This window comes from Macrobrachium rosenbergii, chromosome 4 (genome assembly GCF_040412425.1).
Source record: "Macrobrachium rosenbergii isolate ZJJX-2024 chromosome 4, ASM4041242v1, whole genome shotgun sequence".
NCBI classification, from domain to species: Eukaryota; Metazoa; Arthropoda; class Malacostraca; order Decapoda; family Palaemonidae; genus Macrobrachium; species Macrobrachium rosenbergii.
Genome location: NC_089744.1, coordinates 4,084,308 through 4,109,674, shown reverse-complemented (window position 1 = coordinate 4,109,674; position 25,367 = coordinate 4,084,308). Strand labels below are relative to the sequence as shown.

At 40.7% G+C, this 25,367-nt stretch overlaps 1 protein-coding gene across 8 annotated transcripts in view; it reads right to left on the bottom strand.

The window, feature by feature from the left end:
• Positions 1–25,367, bottom strand: part of LOC136829995 (vesicle-associated membrane protein 7-like) — a 140,033-nt gene that overhangs the window by 10,965 nt on the left and 103,701 nt on the right. For all 8 annotated transcript variants that reach the window (XM_067089201.1, XM_067089210.1, XM_067089184.1 and 5 more), the window contains 2 exons: positions 14,355–14,463; positions 7,430–7,497 (listed from right to left, as the gene is read on the bottom strand). In XM_067089201.1, coding sequence (XP_066945302.1) covers positions 7,430–7,497; positions 14,355–14,463 — 177 coding nt within the window. The remainder of the gene's footprint in view (positions 1–7,429; positions 7,498–14,354; positions 14,464–25,367) is intronic.

Genomic DNA, 25,367 nt, shown 5'->3' with positions numbered 1-25,367 from the left:
TGACTAAATGCACTTTTTATGATAAAACTATTAAAATACTCAGGTAATGCTCGAGTTACTGAAATTCCAAGTCTTTTTCTGGTAGATATGCAGTGAGGCAAACAGTCTCTCTCTCTCTCTCTCTCTCTCACGATTTTCGGCTTACGACGCAGCGTCAGAACAGAACCCCCATTGTAAACAGGAGACTGCCAGTATTCTTAAGCATTGTTGCCACGAGTTCGAACAAATCTGACTGCATTGTGTATCAGTAGATGGTATAGTAAGTCCTGACCCCATAGGCACTATGGCAGTAAACCAGGGGTCTTCTTGATGTGGTGGGTATGCTAAGATATCGCTGGGAAAGGTGCAAGAATACCCAAGACCAAACCCAGCATATTTAGGTGAATACCCAAGACCAAACCCAGCATATTTAGGTAAGTCACTTCAGAACTACATCTTAATAATTGTAAGTTTGTGTTTAGTTTCATGTTCTTTGTTGCCAAACCCTATGGGTATCTGGAATAAAGAATATGGCTTATTCTGTGGCTTAACCTTGGACCAAAAATTTGATCTGGGTTGTTGGGATTGAATTTTAAGAGCTTAACCATTTCGTTACTTGTCAATTTCTTTGATAAGCTCCTTTAAGGATGAACAGCAGCTACGCTATCAAAAAACAGGTTTTGACATGGGAAAAACCTATTTTTGGCAGCCGCTGTGGGTCCTCAAACCCGCCCACTCTGCCTGACGAAAAGGCATGGGATATGGGTGAATAATTATCCTGCAGCAACCTCAAAAAGAATAATGAGAGTTGCTCTGACACAAGGTGCATTGTTGATACGATAATGAACAGTGCGCAGCTTGCCACTGCCACATCTACAGGTTGTGTTCAGCATTCTTTATAGGTGAAAACTGTTGGGCATTCATCAAAAATTACCCATTTACCTCAGCTACTCAGAATCAACAAAATCAGCAAGTAAACTACTTTTTCCTCCCTACCATGTTTATCATACATGAACCAAGATACAAACACTTCCAATTTGTCAGACGGTGACAAAGGCCATTTATCAGTTCTCACAGCCATGTTCAGGTGTGCTATGTCCAAACTGAAGGGCAAATTCAGAATGTCATAGGACTTTTCTGTAATTGTTTCATCTTACCCTGTTCCCATCCTTGGCTCACTCCTCTTGCAAGTCTACACCACGCACATTTGGTTCCATGCATGCAGGTGGTCTTATGGAATGTTCCAGACCATGGGTGGGCTCTCACATCTGATCTCAAGAGGAATGCAAAACAATCTGCATATATATTAAGGAGGGGACTAGCAATACCTATACCTCTAATTAAAGCAGCAAGAACCCCAAGAGAGTCAAAAGGAGCAGCTTGACTGGTAGGAGCAGACTTAATTCTGTGTCCTCTCCTGATCTTGAATCACTTCAAACTTTCCCACTCATTACATCTACATTCTAAACCTAAGTCTGGCTGATACAATCCACACACTGGGTGTGGCCATCATTCTTTAACTTAGACAATCCTTCTGAGCAATCCTTTACATCACAAATCATCACTGAACTCTCATATAATACAGTCACTAACAACAACAATTTGACATAAGACCATAAATTTTGTGTGTGAAATTCCTGGAATATTACCACCCTAACAAGAGATCCTCTCACAATGGTGGCAAGGTAAAGAATGAACAGAAAGTGGGATTCTCACTCAAGGTACCTGCAAGTGAGAAGGTAGAATACAAACAGCCAATCATTTTAACCAGTTATAACAGTGGAATTACGAATCTGTCATTTACGTTAGTATAAACCATGGTCTTCTCATAGCATAAACACCCCACTCTTGAATCTAAAGAAGATACTCTGCTGACTGGCTAGCAATATCATTTGCATCCATGGATCTTGGCTTCCAGGTAAGTAACATCGCAAGAGCATGGACAAAGGTCAGTACTTAACACTGTACAAGAATCTAATTTAGCTAGGTGATTAAGTTGGACAGCTAGCTTGGAAGTAGCCAACAGCAACAGATGAAGGTGTAAAAAACAATGCAGCAAGAAATTGCAGGGTAACTGCAAGAAACATTTAATGTCTATAGATTTCAAGCAAAGCAAACTGCAAGCAATACAAACACTGGAGATCTCTTGTGTAAATTCCTCAAATTTAAGTGATACCGGGTTTCGTTGTAAGGCTGTCAGTGTAAAGTAATACAAGCAGTCACCGGTTAACGGTGGACTCGGTTACCGGCGGGCTCAGTTAACCCTTAAACGCCAACTGGACGTATCGTAAGTCGACTAAAATTGTCTGTCGGGTGAGGAGTGGACGTACCGTACGTCGACTACAAAAAATTTCAACCTTCGGTCAACTCTGACTCGACCGAAATGGTCAAAAAACGCAATTGTAAGCTAAAACTCTTACATTCTAGTAATAATCAATCATTTACCTTCATTTTGCAACAAATTGGAAGTCTCTAGCACAATATTTCGATTTATAGTGAATTTAAAAAAAAAAAACTTTTTCCTTACGTCCGTGCGCGGTAACTCGGCCGAACATCTCGGAAATTCTTTCGTCACTTTGTCGTAATGTTTGCACCGTTTTATATTAGTCGTTACGTAAAGTTTTATATATGAAAATGTGTGCAATTTCATGTAGAATACAACAAAAAATATCTCATGGTTGTAGCTTTTATCAGTTTGGAAATATTTTGATATAAATCACGATAAATGCCAAAATTTCAACCTTTGGTCAACTTTGACTCGACCGAAATTGTCGAAAAATGCAATTGTAAGCTAAAACTCTTACATTCTAGTAATATTCAATCATTTACATTCATTTTGCAACAAATTGGAAGTCTCTAGCACAATATTTTGATTTATGGTGAAATTTTGAAAAAAACTTTTTCCTTACGTCTGCGCGGTAACTCGGCCGAACATCTCAGAAATTCTTTCGTCACTTTGTCGAAATGTTTGCACCGTTTTATATTAGACGTTACATAAAGTTTTATATATGAAAATGTGCACAATTTCATGTAGAATACAACAAAAATAACTCATGGTTGTTGCTTTTATCAGTTTTGAAATATTTTCATGTAAATCACGATAAATAGAAAAAATTCGACCTTCGGTCAACTTTAACTCGACCGAAATGGTAAAAAACTGCAACTGTAAGCTAAAAACTTACAGTCTAGTAATATTCAATCAATTTACTTCATTTTGCAACAAACGGGAAGTCTCTAGCACATTATTTCGATTTATGGTGAATTTTTGAAAAAACTTTTTTTTTACATCCGCACATTACAAATTCATGCATCATTTTGTGATAATATTTTCTCTGTGTTGCTTTGATCGTTTTACAATTTGTTATATACCAAAATCATCGCAATTTAGTGTACAATACAAAGAAAATAAAAGTAACTCATTATCTTTAACTGTTTTGCTCACAGCGCGATTTGTATACAATTATATATGAAATTTTTTTTTTGCACTGTCATATATTTCAATATTTATATATGATAATGATATTTTTTTCATTTCTGATGGTTGCATACTAAACTTCAGGCAATGACATAAAAAAGGAGCCAAAAATTAATTCTTAATCTTAAAAACTAAGCGTGCTGTGATTTTTTGAAAAAAACTTTTTTTTCCGCTTCGGCGCTAACTCCCGAACGCTGCCGGCATACGGCAGACACTTTTGTAAATAGAGGCTCAGCGTTTAAGGGTTAACGGCAGTCCACTTTTATGGTGCTTGTTTAGCAAAAAAATCAGCAACTTTTGGCGTTGAAAATTGCTGATTTCCACTTATCAGCGCTGATAATTGGGCATTGGCGCTGATACATACCTAACAGAGGTGCCGATAACCGAAATCGGAGCTTTTTTGGCGCCGATAACTGAAAATTGGCACTTTTTGATGCTGATGAGCCCCGATTTTCGGTTATCATCCCACCCTCAGAACGGATAACTGGGGACTGCCTGTACTGCAAGGGTACAGTCGACCCCTGGTATTCGTGGGGATGCATACCACTATCCCCTTGAATAGCTAAAATCTGCGAATACTTAAAACCCCTCTAAAAATACTGATTTAAAACCCCTCTAAAAATGCTGATAACTGGCTATTTCGATAGTTCATAACACCAAAAAACCCTCTAAAAATGCTTATACCTGAATATTTTAATAGGTTTATCAAAAATGTGCATTTAGTCCCGAAATATGAAAATACAGTAATTTGTGAATATTTCTCTATGAAAAATACCGCTAATAGGCGAATTTTCCAAGAATAATATGTACAGTGGGTCACCAGTAATCGCAGGGGATAGGGACTACAACCACCCCTTGTTAAGCAAAAATCTGCATTGTTGGTATCCCCATCTAAAAATGCTTATGACTGGCTATTTAGATAGTTCAGGCACCAAAGACCCACCTCTAAAAATGCTTATAACTGCCTATTTTAATGGTTCAAACACAAAATATACCTTAAATTATCATCATAAAATAAATTTAATATTTCAAAGTCATTTTACAATGTTAGCCTTAAAAATATATAGGTACATACTATGGCTTACAGCTACATACTATCACTTTGTCTTCGCAGAGAAGTATGTGAGGGTATGGCCAACTACGTATTGTGTACTGCACAATTGTGCATTTTATTTTTTGTTTTGTAAGATGATTTTGAAATTATATTACAGTACAGTAAAGTGTTTTAGGATAAGTTTAAAGCATATCTAAAATACATGGGTAGTTTGTAGAACAATGTAACTACTGTTAGTACATACTGTGCAATACGTACATATCAATTAAACAGTAGGCTTGCTTACGTCATGCAATCTGCGTATGTATTTATATGTTAGTATTTTTGTGAATGAACACATTTATGATATAAAAAATGATTTACTGTATTGATTACAGTACCGTATTGTAATATTAATGTAAACACAGCAAAATACAGTAATCAGTACGTACTGTAGAGTGTATTTTTGTCTTCTGAAAAATGTTTGTCGCAAGCATCAACAGTGATAAAATATTCTCTTGTGTATGTATGTTACAATGATTTATTAATTTTCAAATATTAATATTAAACACATTAGTATGTTATCTCACTTACAGAATCCATTTATACTGTATTATTATTTTGATCTGTTATCATCATAATATGAATCATCCCATTTGTAATCTTTGCATTCTGAGAATCAGCTGATTGAGGCTCACTACTACTGAAAGAATCAGAAAAATAATTTTTTAACTGCTAAAAGAAACAAATTTACTAATGGAATTATTTTTAATTTTGTACACAAAGTTTATGATATAGTAATTCATATTTCATTAGGAGAGAGAGAGAGAGAGAGAGAGAGAGAGAGAGAGAGAGAGAGAGAGAGAGAGAGAGAGAGAGAGAGAGAGAGAGAAAATTGGTGTTTACTACAAATAAAGTCTCAGTACAGCAGCTGATGACGAGCCTTGACTTGACAAGCTGGGGAGGAGAATAACAGTAACCTTGTGATGCTTACATATGAAATTCAGATTTCAAATATTTTTACGGCAATTATAGATAAAAAATCAACAGTGATAAAATATTCTCTTGTGTACTGTTATAATACGTATTAAGTCTTTTGACGAACTATGTGCTGGCCTGAGAAAGGCATATCTAGTGCAGGTGCATTGATGTTGACATTGGAGGCTTCCACAGTTAGATACAGCAGGTATCTGACGCGTTCATTTGTGCCTTCTGATCATGTGACAGGTTGATGGAAGTGTTGTGATCTTTCAAACATTGAACCGGTGTCGTCACGCTTCCAGGGAAGGGTACATGCACTCTCTAATGGTATATTATGAGAGGAACATACAATGGCTATGGACTTTGATTTGCGGCTGGGTGTGATTCGCTCTTTGAGAAGTGCTAGTGGATACAAACAGCCACTGTGAGATCAGTTATTTGAGGCCATAGGAAGTGAGTAAGATAACTCATTAACACTTATATTTTTTCCAGACATTATATGGAATACCCATTTTTGTGTCGCAGTGAAACTCCTCTGTTTCTCCATTGTATTTTTCCCATTTTGTTCTCCACTGTGCATTTTTCCATTTTGAATGTTGATTTCTTCATACACCATTTCAGGTTTTAATATATGATATGTTTCTTTTAACAGGAATTCTGGGTTCGTCCTGTGAGGACAAATATTTTGGAAGTGGGGTTCTTTTAACATACTCTGTGACATTTATTTTGGTCTAAAATAACTGACCTTTTTATTTTGTTTGGTGGCCAGGGTGTTAGTCACTGGTATTGGTTGGTCTAGAATCATTAATTCGATAAATTGTGAATCTGAATTTCCCCTAGTTATGATTTCCATTTTTCGGGGGTGTGAGTCATTCCATTTCACGACCGTAACTTTTGCTGAAATACTTTCGTTAACTCTGCAAATGAAGTCTAGTTTCGTATCTCCGTGTTTAATTCCAGTAGGCCTTCGTTTGAGGATAGATTCAGTGAGAGGAGTCGACGAGAGAGAAGTAATGTGCTGCCCAGTGCTGGTCATTGCTACCAGAGAATCTTAGGGATGTAAGATGATATGATGCTGTTCTTAAAACAGATGCAGTAGGAGATTATGACCCTAATTGACCTTGTGTAGGGTCATAACATGTGTGATAATCATAGTGTCGACTACTAAACTTTTAATGAAGCACGGTTCAGTAAATCAGAGAAAGAAAAAATATGGTAACACATACCTACAGTAAAAACAATACCGAATGTCAAGACAATCGGTTTTTTTTATACATATTACGATAATAACAGATCAACATTATAGTTTATTCTGTAAATGAAATAAAGTTTTATTGAAATTTTGCTGTTTTTGCAATAAAAGATTTGTATACTGAGAGAGAGAGAGAGAGAGAGAGAGAGAGAACTGAGGTGACTTATGGGCATTGTAAGCTGTTTTGTGATTTTGAGAGATTTTAATTTAGCATTTTATTGATATTTTGCTGTTTACATTAATTAATATTAATACTCGAAAATTATTAAACCATTTTTTATCATAAAAAATGTATTTAGTCATGAAAATAAAATGAAAATACAGTAATTAGTGAATACTGCTATGTAAACATTCACGAATTAGTGAATTTTCCGCGATATATTTGGAGATAAGCTCCACAGAAAAACCAGAGATTAACAGAAGCAGCGATTGCTGACACACTATGTAGCGGGGACCCACTGTATATGTTCATAGAGAAATCCACAAACAGGTGAGTCCGCGAATCTGGAACTGCGAATAGGCGGGGGTTGACTGTACTCCTCTTGACAAAATCATTACAAAATTTTGAATTGCATCTCTAAAAACATGAATGGAATATTTATGGGACATATTTGTTAACTGAAAAACACCATGAAAGGATCCTAAACTTATATGAAAAAATATACTATCAGGAAAACTGACGCTTTACTACAAGAGATAGGAAACTTACTGTAGAATTCAAACTTTCTGTCTTATTTATCAAAAGTTCCAGCCGTTCACCTCGTGATGCTAATGTTTCTGTAGATAGGAAAAAAAAAAATTCATATTGTTACCTAGGATTATAAAAAATTATAAAATACACTGTAAAGGAAATAAAGGCAACCGATGCTCAGTAGTAGCTCCCAAATTTCCTACTCAATACAAATTACTTGCTATAAAATATTAAGGATATCTATCAAAAATACAATTAAATATCACTAATTTCTAAAATAATAAATCACAAATTGCAACATGAATTCTAAACTGAGGTTTCCTTTTGTACAAATTAATGATTTTTATGATAAAATCAATTTTTTAGGTACTTACCCTCTTTTGTTCGCATTATCTGCAACTTCTTGATGTGGGTTCAACAAGTGTTACAATTGAAACAGTCATTAACAAATGGCTCTGATAGTTACCCCACTCTTTGAAGGGTGGGAGTAAGACAGCAACTACTTTGATTGCCATTCTTCTCTTAATCTCTAAAGAGGGAACAAGGGTGGGATCTCAGTGACAGAGGGTAAGTAGTGAAAAAATTTATTTCATCATAAAAATCATTATTTTTGAGGTGGAACTTACCCTCTATCATCTGCTGACTCCAACATTGTATGCTGGAGGAGGGTAAGAGATTTCCCTATAACCAAACCATCTGATAGAAATATCCTTATCATTGCTTACCTGATGAATACGATCCCATGGCAAGTGCTGTACTTGTCATTTGAGGATCTTCATCAGGTCAGGTGAGGTCCACTACGTGGGCCCTGAATCTAGCCACTGGTTGAGATTGTGCATGAAAAATGGCAAGTTAGGCCTCTGTGTCTAAGACTTGCAGAGCTGATGGGAGCTAAAATCACAACTAAACATGATCCCTAAAGAGTTACCGCTTCCGTAACCGAGTTTCTGTGGTACATCACAGTCAGAACAACACCACCTATTTGCAAGAAAATGTGGTTCTTGATCAGCTCAGGGTAGCTTTCTTCAATAAGGATCAATGGCTTTGCAGCATAAGTCCAACATTACTTATTCTAATGAACTTTGTTTGCCCTTACCTAAGAGAAACAAAGCAAATACAACTAAGCAAAAGTCTAGTATGATAATACCATGTATGAATTCCAATACTTGCCAACTTACCCAGAATGGGGGTCGATAGCAAGAACCTTCACCTGTTCATAAATCATAAGGGGAAGACTAGGAAAAATTTCCCCTGCGGAAACTATAGGTGCTAGTGTACGGCAGTCTTCCTACTGGATGTTGACAGCCCTCAAGTAGTTAGAGGTGAACACAGAGCAACACCTCCACTGCGCTGCCAAAAATAGATGGTCTAGAGAGAGGAGCTAATGAAAACTAATGGATGTAGCTGCTCTTCTGAAATTGTGTGGCTTCACCTTCAATAGGGAACGATCTTCTGGAGACAATGCATGGTGTGTTTCCAGGATTAAGGATTTAATACAGAAAGCTATGGCATTTTAGACACAGGAATCTCAGGATTCTTGACAGTGCAAAATAGGTTCCTACACTGTTCCTTAATAGTTTCAAGATGGGACATATAAATCATTAGAAACCTAACAGGGCAAAAAAATGGCTCTTCTTCCTCAGGCATTAAAGTTGCTAGAGAGGGTACAGAGAAAACCTTTAGAAGAGCTTTAGCCTTGACATCACTTTAGCAGAAAAAAATTACAAAAAAGCTAGTTCTGCTCCAGTACGTGAAAACCTACAAACTATGATATCGCTTTTAATTCGCTCCATTGGCCAAAGCCAAGGCCACCAAAAAGTGTTTTCTAGGAAAGAGTCTTGTGAGAACCCTCCCTCAGGGGTTTGAAAGGAGGGCCTCTAAGGTGTCTTAAGACAACATCTAGGTTCCATAAAAGCAGTTTTAGCAGAACCTTTGATATTCTAGCTGAAATGAGAGAATAGCTTCAACTAAGTCAGTTTCTTTTGAAATACCCAATCCAAAATGCCTTAATATATAAGCCAGCATGGATCTATAGCCTTGATACAGGAAACAGACAAACCTTTGGCATCTTTCTAGCAGTGCAGCAACTTTATTGCATTGTTAGTGCTGGACTTGCACCATGATCTATAAACCTCCCACTGTGCTGATAAAGAAATTAGTGGACTTTCCCCTTGCCGTTAGGAAAGAGTCCACCCCAGACGACTTAAAACAGTCTTGAGCGCTGAGGAGATTGTCGACAGTTCCAATGCAGTTAGACAAAGCATTTCGATACTTCCATGAAGCTTCCCTGTCCCCACCTGATGAAGCAGATATGTCCATGGAGGTAATAGTCTGGGAATTTCTACTGACATTTCCAGGAAGACTGGGAACCAACGCCTCCTCAGCCACCAAGGCACGATTAGAATCATGGTGGTGTTTCTAGAAGCCCTCAACTTCTTGAGTACCCCCTTCAACAATGGAAACATACAGCAGGCATACACAGTTTTGTCCAATCTTGAGCTATAATGTCTACTGCCCAGGCTTAAGGGTCCACAACTGGGGAGACATACAGCAGAAGATGACAATTCACCTTCATTGTGAAGAGATCAGTGAGAGGGTGGCTGAACACTGTTCAAATCGCCTTGCAAACTAGAGGGTTACATCAATCATGGGAAAGTACTTGTCCTGGATGACTTAAAATGTTCACCAAAAATTCATGAAGGTTTCTGACCTCACCCCCCCGACCTTCTGAGATAAGCCAAGAGAAGTCATGTCTGAGAAGACAGAAATTACTTGTTGGACACCACTCATCCAGGTCTTTAAGTGCCTTCAGGACAGCCAACAACTTGCAGTTAATGTGAAAACTCGCTTCTACTTGTGACCACATCCCTGAAGCGACTTGGTTCTCGATAACCACACCCCCATCCTCATACAAGGCAACTGAATACAGTGAGAGGTCTGGGCTTGGGGAATCAGGAACTCTAGGGACTTCCCTGCAAGAAGCACTACCGTGGACATCTACCAACAATGGTAAGAGATCAGTTCTTGGCTCCATGGCTCCAGCTCAGGGTTTGGCCGAGTCGCTCTCTGTGCCAGTGCCTCTCAAATGCGTCTGAAGAGGTCTCATCCACAGTCAAGCACCCAGAGAAGACATGTGGTTGAACAGCAGCACCAATATACAGTCAATGTGCCTTGCTGTCAAACCTCTCAGTTCCAGAGGTCCTTTATTCCTCACACCGTTGGACTGTGGAGCAGCCTCCCAAAGGATGTCATGCAATGGGATTATTATTACTAATGAAATAGTTTAACCAGACCAATGAGCTGACTACCAGCTCTCATAGGGCTGGCTCGTGCAACTGTAACTTTAGTAGTTCAAGCGAAGATGCTATTCTTCTTGCATTTTAATACATTTTTATCTATTAATTTATTTTCTCTTTTAAAAAGTGGGATCTCTTCTTTATTTATCTCCCTTTACCTCCTCTTACTTCTTCCTAATGAATACCATATTCTTTGCAAGCTTGAATTTCAAGTCAATGGCCCCTATGTGCTTGTTCCATATGAATAGGGTTCATCTTCTGAATACTGTAATAATAATAATAATAATAATAATAATAATAATAATAATAATAATAATAACAACAACAACCAGCATTAGCTGGCATGCTCTCTGAGGAGGAGAATTCTCTCATGATTAATAACAGATTGTCTACTCGAGCTTGTGTCGGAAAAACCTTGAAAAGAATCGTATCAATCACCACGCCCAGGCAGGTTATTCTTTGCGTAGGTTCCAAAGATGACTTTGTGACATTTATTAGTAACCCTAGGGCTTTTACTTTTAACAAGCCCAGGACAAACTCTCTTGCCCTCAGGCAATCCTTTAGGGACTTCGCAAAGATAATCCAGTTGCCCAGGTACACATTAGTATTTTTACTCCTAGTAAATGAAGCCATTCGCAAAGGGGAAAACTTGGGGTATGGAACTCAGCCTGAAACAAACAGCTCGACATTGATATGAATTTCCCCCAAAGACAAAGTGTAGGAACTTCCTTGAAAGTTGGTGAATGGGGACAGGAAAGTACTACTCATCTTTTATGTCCACTGTAAACATCCAAGCACCTTTCTCCATGTCAGCTAAAGACTGTGGAGGCTGATTCCATGGAAAAAAGGTGAACAGTTGGACACAGAGGTTGAGCCTGGATATGTCTAGGATTGGCCTCCAACCTCCCTTGACCTTTAGAACTAGGAATAGCCTGTTGTAAATGCCCAGCAAAGTGGCCAGTACTTCCTCTAATGCTGCCTTCTCTAATAAAAAAAAAAAGACTTCCGACTCAACACCTGTCTCTTATCTAGGTTGCTCTGCATGACTGAAAGGTTATGAGATGGTTGAAAAGGCAGTGAACACCTGAAAGGAATGCAATAACCTTCCAAAGAACTTTCTTTACCCAGGCAACTACATCTAAGTGTTCCCATGCTCAAGTGGCCCAACCTACCACCCACAGGCACACAAGGGCTCAAAGAGCTATACTTTATCAGACTTACGATTCTTGATATTAGTGGAGGGATTGCACATCCCCCTTTGGCAGAATGAGATCTGGAACCTTGCTGCTAAAAGGACACTTCTTCCTTCTTAAGCCCAGGAAGGAAGACCAAGGAAAAGAGGTAGAATTGCCCAGTGCTTTTATAGCAAGGGGAGGAGATAGGAAACTTCCCTTTAGTGGCCTGGGACTGATGACAAAAAGTACTATTTTGGTTTTTCCTGTCTCTGCAGCTATAGGCACAGATAGCTTGTCATCTATCATCTTCTTCCCAAAGGGTTAAGCTGAAACCAATGACTGTCTGCTAAGCAGGGAGACAGAAGGAACCATCAGAGAGCATTGTGTGAACTTTGAGGTTGCTAGTGATATGAGACAGTTCACCTATCACTTAATGAAATGCCTTGTCTAGGGAAACAAAAACCCTTAGGGCTTACCAAAAGCTCCCTGGCCCAAGGAGAAAGAAATCCACCAAAACTCCTTCAAACACTGTTCAACAGTGTTCAGCACAATTCACTAAAGGACATAGCTTCGATGGCATTAGCCAAGCTCTTATACTTATTCTCAGCCTCTTGAATCAAGAAATGCCACTTAGCAGATGCAATTGTGCCTCTCTTGGCAGGGAAAAACATGGATAAAACAGCTGGATCATGAGAAAAGGGAGCAAAAAGCCCTTGTTCAGTACTCCCTAGTCTTCCTAGCAGGCAGCAAGGGAGACAATAGAGGGGACTTTTAAGAAGAAAATCTCTTAGGCAAAACATTTGCAATTAAGTCAAATCTCCTAAGTACAAAATCCGATAGCTTAAAGGAAGAACTACAAATATCTAAGCATAAACTGAACCAATTCCTTAAAACTCAGGAGACAGATCTAAATGCTCCTCTTCCTGTATAGGAGGCGAAGGAAAATGCTGTCAGGAAGAGCCAGGTCCATAAGTCTTCTTCATCAGAAATCAAAGTAGCCCCAGAACAAGCTTGAAAGTCAAAAGCTCTCGCACTGTGCGGACTCAATGACACCTCATGCAGACTCGCTAACACCCGTGTGGCCTTGCTGATACCCATGCGGACTCGCTTATGGCTGTACAGACTCACTGCCTCCCAGTGCCTTGATCGCCTAGTGGAAACCAATGGACCCACAGGTGAATGCAAATATCTGGCAGGCTTAGCCTAAGCTTGAAATGCAGTCCATTAAGGCCACAAAAGCCCAGGCACAGACATGACAGTGGCCTTGTCAAAAACAAAACTTGGATTATTGGTTATCATTGACTGAAGGGGTGAACTGGCATGAATGCTTACTACCTGACTGCCCACCTACAGACTCAGGGCTCCTAGCAATGGTTGCAAGCTCAACAGCAGCATTCACTATGGATCATGATTGGTTACCTGGGTTGGACGAATCACCAGAATAACCATGGGACAACAGGGTTAAACACGAAGATCTAGACCTACCATATGTGACTGTGATCTAACTTTGTCCATGGAGAACTGAGAAGCAAAGGCAGGAGACAGAAGGCACAGTCCTTGAACATCCTGGGGTGTTAGTCCCCTTCTGGAAACCCCGGAACTACCAGGCCTGTTGGCAGGGGGGCAGAGGTGACAGGCAAGGCTGCATCAACAGAGCAGCCAAAGGAATGAGGGGACACTGTACCTGCCAATGCACTAGACACATTCAATGCAAAAGATTCAAATTGTTACACAAAAATTCAATTCTAGATTTAACCAAATCAATACCTGACTGCATTAAATCTAACCTACTACCCTGGGGTGATATTATGGGTGTAGAAGGATCTATATCCACTTGAGAAGAGTCTATAGACTTACCTCTATCTTCTTGACCAGGCATTAATTCTAAAGAAGACCTAGTTTCAAGACAGCCGTTCTCTTTACCAACTTTGTAAGTCTATCCTTCTCTCTTTTGATTCAGCAATTTATCACCTTCTCTATCTCTTCCAAAGACCAATCCTTCAATGATCACAATGGTTGTCTGAATCACAATTTGCCCCTTGATGATCAATGCATAGTTCGTATCACACTTCAATTAACCAAATCTGGCCTTACAACCACATACCTTACAAAATCTAACAGATTTCAATAGGGAAGATTGAAAAGAATCCATATTGCCAAATACAATCCAAATCCAGATGGTCCAATTCGTTAAACCAAAATAACAAATCCAAATTTCAGAGCAATTGTCTACACAACCGGCTGGTTTCATCAACAAGAGAAGAATGACAAATAAATTAGTTTTTGTCCTACCCCTACCCTCCAAAAAGTGGGGTAACTATCAGGAGTGTTCATTAATAACTTTCAATTTTAACACTTGCAGAACCCCATGCCAAGTAGTCGCAAATAAAGCAAATGATAGAGGGTAAGTTTCCCCTTAAAAAAAGGAGTTTGCCTCTTTTACTGCAATTATAATGTGATTTCAGTACTTACCTATACTTTTGACTAAAACATCTTTTACATCACTGACTTCTCCCTGAAGTTTTGATATTTTGTCTAAATCTCTTGACTCATTAAAATGTTTCATTTGTGTAGCTAAAACCTGCAAACAATAAAAAACGTAAGTAACTCTGCACCAAAAATGTTATTTTCATAATAAAATTAAGTTTCAAAAATACTTACCAAGTAACTGCATAGCCATACTTTCCACTCATGTGGCAGCTTAAATTTTAAAATCCATGGTAGTCCTCTGATTGCTAGTGTAGGTGACCAGTCCCACCCACTAACGGGAATACTAGGAATTAGCAGACAGCCTCATTCTGTTTCTGCTCTTATGTCTGTCGGAGGGGAGGAGGGTGGGCTGACTCTGTAATTACTTGGTTAGTATAAATGAAACTTAATTTTGTTATGAAAATAAAATTTTCATACAAGTAACTTACCAATTAATTACACAGCTGATTCCCACATTGACAGGAGGTGGGATACATGGACATATTCCATTCCAAAACATTAAGATAAGTAATGAATTTGAAAGAGAACAAAGCTGCCAGCATTGGAAAACAATGAGAGTCACTGCAAGAGAATGCTGCCTCTGGTTGGTGCCCATCTTAACTTGTAGTGGTGTGGTAGTATAGCTGAGGATCACCCCTACTTAAGTGGGAGCTTTACAGCCAAGGAGTATTCCGTTTTTTGGCAAAGCATCATTAAGTGCCCTTGCCCTGGGCACAGTACCAAAAAATAAAAACAACCAGATAACTTTGTCACCTACACTGAAATAAAACAATTACCCATACACTGAGAGTGGTGGGTGCTCCAGGTACACTGTAATCGCCCTCACCCTCCTCCCCAAAAATTCTGTACCCTACTACAAGGTGAAGAGATAGGAGGAGAAAATCCTCTGCTTCCTCCCTCAGTGCCATGCCAATTACTAATAATGGTCCCAGGGTACTGCAAAATTTTCAAACACTGTTTTGACTTCAAGGAAAACTTAGAAGTGAAGAACTATTATACTTCCAGTGGGCCGATTGCCAAACGGCAGTGAGTGACATATTGAGCCTGAAAGCTAATGAGGTAGAGGCAATTCTGGCATCTTAGCTTTCCTTCAACAGGTAGACAAATCGTTCTCCTGAATCTGAGAGTGAGTCTCAAAAACAAAGTTCATTGGAGATGAAGGACAATGCATTCATAGACCGAGGGCGAGACAGGATCTTCCCCAGACACGCTAGGTATGGATGGCCCTCTGATTAAAAAGCTTTTTCAGGTAAAACCTAAAAGCTCAAACTAGACATTTCGCTCACTCTGTCAGAGCCAGAGATGTCCAACAATCACTTAAGGGAGAAAGCATGGATCCTGTTCACAGACTGTGTTCTCCCAGAGCAGAATCTGCTGGCTTGTCTATAGTCTGAAGCTCACTAACTCATTTGGCATTTGCTAGGACTCAAGGAACAGAGTTTTCTAGTTAAGTTAAGAGTCGTGGAATGGAGAGGCTCAATAGAGGGGCCTGTTAACCACTCAAGAGCTACGTCCAAATTCCAATATATGGAGTAGACTCCTTTCTGCCTTGGAAGTCTCTAAAGACTTCATGGTTTGCTAAGATCTTGGTTTAAAAGATAAAACTAGACCTTTGTGTTTACATACGAAGCCTAGCATTGCTCTATGCCCATTGAAGGTGGAAGAAGAGAGCCCCTTGGCGGTCCTCAGGTATATGAGGAGTTCCGCTATCTAAGATGTTATAGCCATTACACCATCAACGGAAGACTGCCTACTTAGATTGGAGCACTTAGCAAGAAGACTGCTGTCTGCATCTCGCAACAGTCTCCGCAGTCGGTCTTGAAAAATTCACTTCTTCCAGGCAAGGCTCCCGGACAGTCTGTAAATCTGTCTGAGAAAAGAGTTGTCCTACCTTTAGTGGTATCTTTTGAAGTGAGGTTGTCTGAGTCCACCAACAACCATATCTGGTTCAGGAACCAATATTCATGGTCCAGAACAGGGCTAAGAGTGCCATCATTCCATTGCAATGAACCTGAAAACTTGTTAAGCCCTTTCTTGACCAAGTTGGAATGCGGAACGGCATTAAAGGTCCAGGTTGGACCTAACTTGCAGCATGGCATCAGTTGCCCATGCAAGAGGGTCTAGGATTGGAGAACGAAATGAGGAAGGCAACGGTTCCTTGAGGTGGCAAACCAGGCCATAATCGACCTGTCGCATAGATTCCACAGATTCCGCCAGACCAGGGGATCCAAAGTCCACTTGGTGGGAAGGACATGCTTCTGACAGCTCTGTGCATCTGCCTTAACTAATTCGTGTGCCCTGAAAGGTCGAGTGACTGGAAAACTCAACTTGATATGCCCATCATAGGAGTTCTCTGCTGAATGGTGGGAAAGAGAGAGAGATGAGAGAGAGAGTGAGTCTCCCTATGTCTTTCTTTTCCATATGCCTAAGGACTGTGGTATTGAACCAAGATTACCATAGTCTAGGTGTGAAAAAATTCGAGAAGCATTGAAGCCACGAGTGCAAAGCTTTCAGCTATCTGACAGAGATGAGAATATACTTAGGACTGTGGTCTTGTGACAAGATTACCACAGTCTAGGAGTGAAATAGGGTCGATAAGCGTTGAAACCTTAAATGAAAAGCTTTCTGCTATCTGACAGAGATGAGAATACACTTAGGACTGTGGTCTTGTAACAAGATTACCACAGTCTAGGAGTGCAATAGGGTCGATAAGCGTTGAAGTGAAAAGGTTTTAGCAATCTGCGAAGATTCTGTTCTTCCGAGGGCCGTGTCCTGGAAACTACCCAGTTCCCCAAGTAGGCTCCCCAACCCAGATCCTAGGTGTTTGAATGGAAAACTACATCTGGGTTTGTAGTATGAAGGCACTTACCTTCCAATGGTTTATGTCTGGACAGCCACTACTGTACTGTAAGTCCAACCTGTTGTCCAGGTAAAGAATGATGTTCCAGAACATAGAGTTAAATGCTAGAGGAGTGAGGACTTGAGAATAGGCTTGCCATAGAGAGGGCAGAACACAGATCCTTGTACTAGAGGACTAAGTCCTGGCAGACAGACTTGAGATACTCCCAGAGTCCAGCTGGGACATGGAAGGATACTTCCTGTATAACTCAGGTCTCCATCCAAATACCCTTGGAGAGTGGATGACAGGATTGTCTGGTTCATCTCTATCCTGAATTTTGTCTTCTATTCTAAGAGAAAAATGGGGCTTTGCAGGCCGTGCAGATTCGCTGACTACTAAGCGGTCTCACAGACAACCAAGGGAACCTGCATATCCTTGTCTTGACCCACAGACCACCGTGCGGACTAGCTGCCAACCCTGTGGCAGAATTCAAAAACACAACAACACACAACACAGATACATAGAACATATAACCACACACAACACTCACCCTGATCCTCGGTTGCTGGGAGATGGATTAAGGTGTCCACGGTTGCCAACACAGCACACAAAACCACACAAACAAAACTGAAAACAGACTCTTAACCAACAAACGAGCAAAAAGAAATAGACACATGCACCATCAATATCGGTAACCGGTATCCAAAACTCAGACGAACTGACCGTCCACTTTCAAGGTTGAACCTCAACTCAAGACTCCCCCAAAACCGAAATCTCCTTCACATTTTCACAGACAGACAGCGCCGTAAACAAACTCCAACTAACGACCCTTATCCCTCTTCCAACAACCAAAACACTCACTAACGACAATTACATTCGCTCTCTCTCTCTCTCTCTCAAAAAACTTACGTTACTTTACAAAACCATCTCAAACGGATTAAAAATTCATTCATCCCTCTATAATTCTACCCCTTTTAGCATTTTCCAACCAACACTTTTCACACTGCATTCAAATTGCCTTACGCAACACCCACGGATGCTCACTAGCAGGTCCTTTAGAACGCGTTTGCGGGCACGCAATCATTCTCTCAAGACTCGCTCTCTCTTCCAGCAACATTCAGATTTACATTTTCTCCTCCATTCTCTCTCAGATTCACGCTATCTTCTTCACTATTACCACTCTCAATTTCATCCAGTCTCATCTATACCCTCTAACTTGTTCCCAAATACCTCCCCCAATTCTTCAACTAACCCATCCCATTCGCTCATTGACCTTTCCAATTCTTGCAACGATTCATTCATGCTTTCAATCACTCATCTATTACTGCTACGCTCTCTTACTCTTACACTTTCGCTCACCTACAACCGTTCACTCACCCCTACATGTTCAGTCAACTCAGTTATATCAAACCCGCATATGCTATACGTTCTATTCATACCATCCCATTCATCCGTATTACGCGCTTTATCACTCATTTTCACTTTGGCACTCACACCCCTATCACACAACTTACGATCATTCCGTTCACTTACGTTCTTCCCTTTCTTACGTTTCCTACCATACTCTATCAAAACCAATTGCTGATCCTCCATACACAAGCTCTCATGCATACTTGGTTCACCCACATTCGATTTCAACCATTTATACACCCCATTCTCTCTCACATATTCCGGTACATCCTTCCATCTATGCAATTGGTTATGATGCGCTCGTATTTCTCTCACACTACCATCTACACATACTTCCCCTACAACATAACTAAGCCCACTGGGACCAACTTCCAACACTTCATACGGACCCTCAAATTTTTCACGCACTTTATTTACATTCAACCGCCCTTTCTCGATTACTTCTTTCAACACTTTCTCGCCCACCTTGTAACTTTCAAACCTCTCATGCGCCTTCTTCCATACCTCCCTATCATTCTCAGATATACCCAATCTCGGTCTCACTATCTTTTCAAAATTTAACACACATTTACACGGAGACATACCAATACCCTTATGCACGGTGGCGTTGTATACCCACAACGCTCGCCCAACATTTACATCCCAATCATTATCACATTCACTCATCATACGTAATATCTCTGTCAACGTTCTCACCGTTCGTTCCGCCAATCCATTCGCACTGGGCATTTACGGCGTAGAGTACACATGCTCTATGCCCCAATCACGCAACATTTGCTCAAACTCCCATCCAACAAATTCAGGCCCATTATCACTCAACATTCGCGTCGAACACACACATTGGCAACATCACTTGACCCACCATTCTCGCTACAGTCTCACTCTTTTTGTTCCGAATCGCTACTGCATACACAAACTTACTCAAATGATCTACCATTACAACCATTCCCACATGTCCTCTAGCAGTCACAGGCAACGACACACAATCAATCACAACCATCTCAAATAACCCTTTCATCTGCAATCGCAACACAGGTGGATTCGCATGCACACTTTGATACTTACCCTTCTGACAGTCCGCAGACGTAATCGCTACATCTGCACAAATTTTATTCAATCCAGGCACATACAATCTCTCTCTCATACATTCCCATAATTTATTTTTCCCCAGATGCCCAAACCTATCATGCACTAATAAACACATACCCATGGCTGCATCTTCCGAAAACACTGGAACATACACTTCCCCATCCCACATTCCTTCCTGATGCAAAAAATAAACTATACCTTTACATACAACAAATCTCTTAGCACTTCGCTTATACACTTCTAACTCATACAGCCAACTTCCTACTCTTACACCCTCTAACACACACTCTCTTAACATACTTATTCTCATGCACTGATTTTGCATCTGCTTAATTTCCTCTTCACTCAACAAACCATTTTCACTCCTTGCAATATCTACCATACCTACAAAACTAGTTTTAGACACATCCCCTCCTTTAACCTTCGTTATTTCCCTGCCGCCCTTTCCTAAAATCCCCCTCCCGACATCCACACTTATATCATGCATTCTCATAAAATCAATTCCTAATAAAAAACATGTTGGCATATCATTCTCATCCATGACTACAAAATTATGTATTATTTCAAATCCCCCTAACTGAATTTTTAATTGTACCTCCTCCCATACTAACACACTCCCTTGTCCCAAACCATGTATCCTTACACTCAATTTTCTTTTTACATCCCAATCGCACCTTTCCAATTCACTCACTACTGTACTACTCACTAACGACACTTGTGCTCCCGTATCTACCAAACTACAATATTCACTCTGATTCACCACTACATTCGTTACTAATTTACCTTTCGCTTCATGCATACACGCTCTCATGGCTACATTCACCTGCTTAGCTTCCTCACAACCATCCTCATCACATTCATCTTCAACGATATCCTCAACCGTACCCCTTATTCCCTCATTTTCCTCACAATCACCTTTCTTAACCAGCCAGCTACAATTATCCTTTCCACATTGAACATTTAAAATTACATTCGTACCATTTTCATTCACCCCTCCTTTATACTCCACTGACCTATTCCATCCAAAGAACAATCGTATATACTGTAATTTTAAATATTTCAGCCACTACCAACAACACTTTCACTAACTTTTCCTCCTCATCTAATTCCCTTCCTTCCTCGCGCACTCCTCCTTCCGGCATTTCATTCATCACCTTTTCACGTAACTCGTTCATGCTTGCAGGTACTCCGTCAATCAACCCATTCGTTTCCAAATTACTCAACCCCCCAAACAGACATTCCCACACTCGATTCTCCCCTACATACTGTTGTTTTACCACAAATCCTACAGGTACTCGGTCCGGGTCCCAGTCGCTCCTAACCCTATCATCTCGTTCAGTCCACATAAGCGACATAGCATCTGCAACAACATTCTGTCTACCTTGTACATACTCTACCTTAAAACTAAACTCATTCAAATCCTCTATCGTTCTCGCAATTCTAGCATTCGCACTCTCCTTTTTAACCATATATACTAGCGGTCGATGGTCCGTCCGTATTACAAAATCCACCCCATACAAAAATACTTTCAACGCTTTCACACAAAACCTTATAGCAGCCAATTCCTTTTCAATCACCGAATATTTCACCTCTGCCCTTCCAAACGCCTTGCTCACATACGCAATTACTCTCAATTGTTCTTCCCCATTCGCCTTCTGCATTTGTACCAGGCATCCTCCCATACTATATTTACTTGCATCCGTATACAGTTCTAGTTTACTCGCATTCTCACTATAGTCCGGGAAAGCCAACGTCACGTCTCTTGCAGCCTCCTCTTTCAATCTCCCGAACGCTTCGATCATTTGTTCATCCCATTTCAATCTTGCACAATTTCTCTTCCCCGTCCATTCAGTCAGTGGTTTCCCGATCCCCGAACAATCTCTTATAAACTTCCTTCCAAACTCAATTAAACCTAGAAATCCTTTCAACTCACGCACGGTCCGGGGACGTGGAAATTCCCTTACTTTGTTCACGAACTTATCACTCTTCCTTACACCTCTTCCACTCACCATATGCCCTAGGAATTCCACCTCCCCAGCCAACCAAGCACACTTTCCAAGTTTTACTTTTATTCCTACTTCTTCCAACCTTTCTAACACTTGTTCAAGCAGTTCCATATTCTCTTCTACAGTCTCACTCGCAATCAAAATGTCATCTATAAAAACAGTTACCTTCTTGCGATCAAATCCAGCCAGAACCACATTCATTGCCCTTTGGAAGGCAGCAGGCGCGATTAGCCAGTCCGAAACTTAATCTTTGGAACTGGTAGTGGCAGGAACCACTAGAAAAGGCCGTAATATGCCTGCTCCTTCCTCCAGAGGCATCTGGTAATAGCCCTTACCAGATCTAATTTTGTAAACACTTTCATTCCATTCATCTTGTACACACAATCAGACACCACATTCATCGGGAATCGCTCTTTCACAGTTACTTCATTCACCTTCCGATAATCCACGCACATTCGCAAACTTCCATCTGGCTTACGTACCGGTACAATGGTGCTATTCCAGTCGCTCGTACTCCTTTCAATCACTCCCACCCTCTCAAGCTCCTCACACTGCTCCTCTATCTCACGATTGATAGACGGAGAAAAATGTCGGGGACGCTGATATATGGGGGTGTCGTCTTCCAGAACTATTTTAAATTCTGGAAGCTTTGATCCCCCAAAATCCTCGTCTCCACGACTCAACGCCCCATGCCTATCCCACAACATTTTCCTCAATCGTTCTCTTATGTTATCACTTACATTTTCATCTACCTTTACTCTTTCTTTCAACTCCTCATATGTCCAATCATTAACTCCTTTCAAATCACCTGTCATCACCTGCCGTACCTTCACGTACCTCTCATCATCCACATTCACCAATGTACGTAATATTCCCACGCAATCTCCCTCACATATTCCTCGTACTCGCTTCTTCCTGACACTCGGCAACGACGTTATATATACCCTCGGATCTCCCATGTTCAAAACCCCATCATATACACACATTTGGCCTGACTAATTTATTTACGTCTATTCCCTCAACTACATACTCACAACTATCATTGTTGGCTATCCCGAGGCTATCTGGCCATGCCACTTTCACACTCACAACTTCTCCAATCTCATGTGGCACTTTTACCCTCTCTGTCGCAATTACAGGCACTGTCTTCCACAATTTTTGCTCAACCCTACCATCCTTCCCCAAATACAAATCCCCAAGCACATCCCCTTTCATACGTAATTCAATTACATTCATACTAGGACGGACCACCATCCCGCATTTTTTCAAAAACTCACATCCCAATAAAATATCATATTTATCATTTGTACTCTCAATCACACAAAAATCACTTTCTTCCATCATTACACCCCCAATTTCTAACCGTTCACACACTCTTCCAACCACTGCTATCCCTAAATTTCCAATCCCTCTTACTTCCCCCTGACAATTCCTAATTTCACACGTATTCCTCAATTTCTCACATCCATTCTTAAATATGACATTCATACTACACCCAGTATCTACTAACGCAATCAATCTTATTCCCTTACAACACACTTGCACACTCATGCACTCGTCAGTCTTTTCAACAAAGCCTCCCTCATGCAACAACCCCTCACGTACATGCATCACACGCACCGCTTGCATCCTGGAGGATCCACCCATTTGAACCCCCTTCACACTCAGTTTCCCGAATTCGCTGTCACAGTCACCCTCTTTCGTCTACATACACTTGATACATGCTCTTCCATTCCACATTCGACACACTTCACTCTCGGTTCTGAACACATTCTCACATAATGCCCATTCTTACCACAGTTGCCACATATTACATTCACTGGGTACCCCTACAACCATTAGCAATATGACCCACCTGTCCGCACCTGTAGCATTTAACCCCTATCTTTCGTACACTCACTTACCAAATGTCCCGATTGCCCACACCAAAACACGCTCCTAAAGCCCACCTACACTCATTCTTTGTATGTCCTTCCTTTCCACATCTAAAACACTTTGCTCGACTTCCACTCACCGACCTTCCCCTTTGTACACTACTATCCCTAACCCGTCCAACCCATTGTTCCCTTACAAACCCACCATTCATCCACACTGGCACCTCCACATTACTTGCTCTTACACTCCTATCTGTTACACTATCTGCCATTCTCATTGGGCCCCTCAACACTGCATCCCTAAAGCTTCCAAACTCTGGCACTCTCTCATCTACCCCAGCCCTTACACTTACACTTCTGCTCTCTTTTATAACCCTGTCAAGCTCATAATCTTCTACAATTTCCAAAATTTCTCCCCAAGTCAACCTTTCACTCGTCCATCTTTTCTTCTCCTTCCGCTTCAAGTTCACAAATTCTCTAACTCCATCTGGCACTGTCCCTAACAACTTCCATACTAACTCCTTACATTCATCTATCCCATCATCCCCAAACTTCTTCCTCGCCAACGTCTCCAGCCTACAAGCATACAGTGACAAGGTTTCCCCAGCTTTCATTCTTGCCTCATCAAATCCATTCTTCCTCTTATACTTAACACTCGCTTTCATACGCCTCGCTTGCTCAACTAGTCTAGCTTTCACCTTGTCATACTCAACATCTCCCACACTCATAATAACCCTATACATATAAAGCAAAACCCAGTCAAATATTCTCCTAATTCTCGTGCCCACACTCTCTTACTCTCCCCATACTTATCCTGACAAAACCTTTCATACTCCCTAAAGAAATCATGCACATCCCTACTTCCATACTCATTATACCTTTCACACCGGGTACCTCCCTCACATACATAGCCTTTCTCACTTCTTTCTCACTTTCATTCTCACTTTCGCTACTTTCACTCTGTCCTTTCATACCCTCTTCCGAATACAAAGAGTCCACTTCTGCACTTACATTCATCTTAACTCATTACACTCTCCTTCCCCTTCTTTTTATCCACTTTTATCCATTCACCTCCATCCACCTCACTATCACTACTATCTTTACCCTCTCCCTTCTTTCCTGCCTTTCCACTTCCTTACCCTTCTTACCAGTTTCCTTTCCTTTTCCCTTCTTCCTTTTTCTTCCCCTGACTTATCCTTACTTTCCCCTGTTCCTTCCCTTGCTTTTCATTCCCTTTTCCTTACCCTGCCTCTCATTCTCTCGTTTCTTACTTCCTATTCCCACATCACTTTCATCACTCACGCTTCCATTCACTTCTTCCTCCTTTTCTTTCTCTCTTGCCCCTTCACACGTTCCAGAGGACCTGCCTCCAACAGCCCCTTCTCCAAAAACACCCTTGAACATACCTTTCACCATTTTTTCCACACCTTTCATCATTCCCTCCAACTTTTTATCCACCCTCTTTTCCATTCTCTCTTCTGACTCTTTCATCTCCCCTTTCATTTCCTCTTTCGCTCCTTTTACCAATGATACCATCTCTTCCAACTGAAGCCTCAATTTCTCATTCTCACTCTTTAACCATGCATTCTCCTCTCTCAACCTCACCAGTTCCCCTTCCAGCCTTTCCTCCAGTCACACTACCCGCCACCAATCTTAATTGCAACTGCAACACCAGTTGCCCCACATTGGGCGCCAATATTATGTGGCGGAATTCAAAAACACAAAAACAACACACAACACAGATAGAACATATAACCACACACAACACTCACCCTGA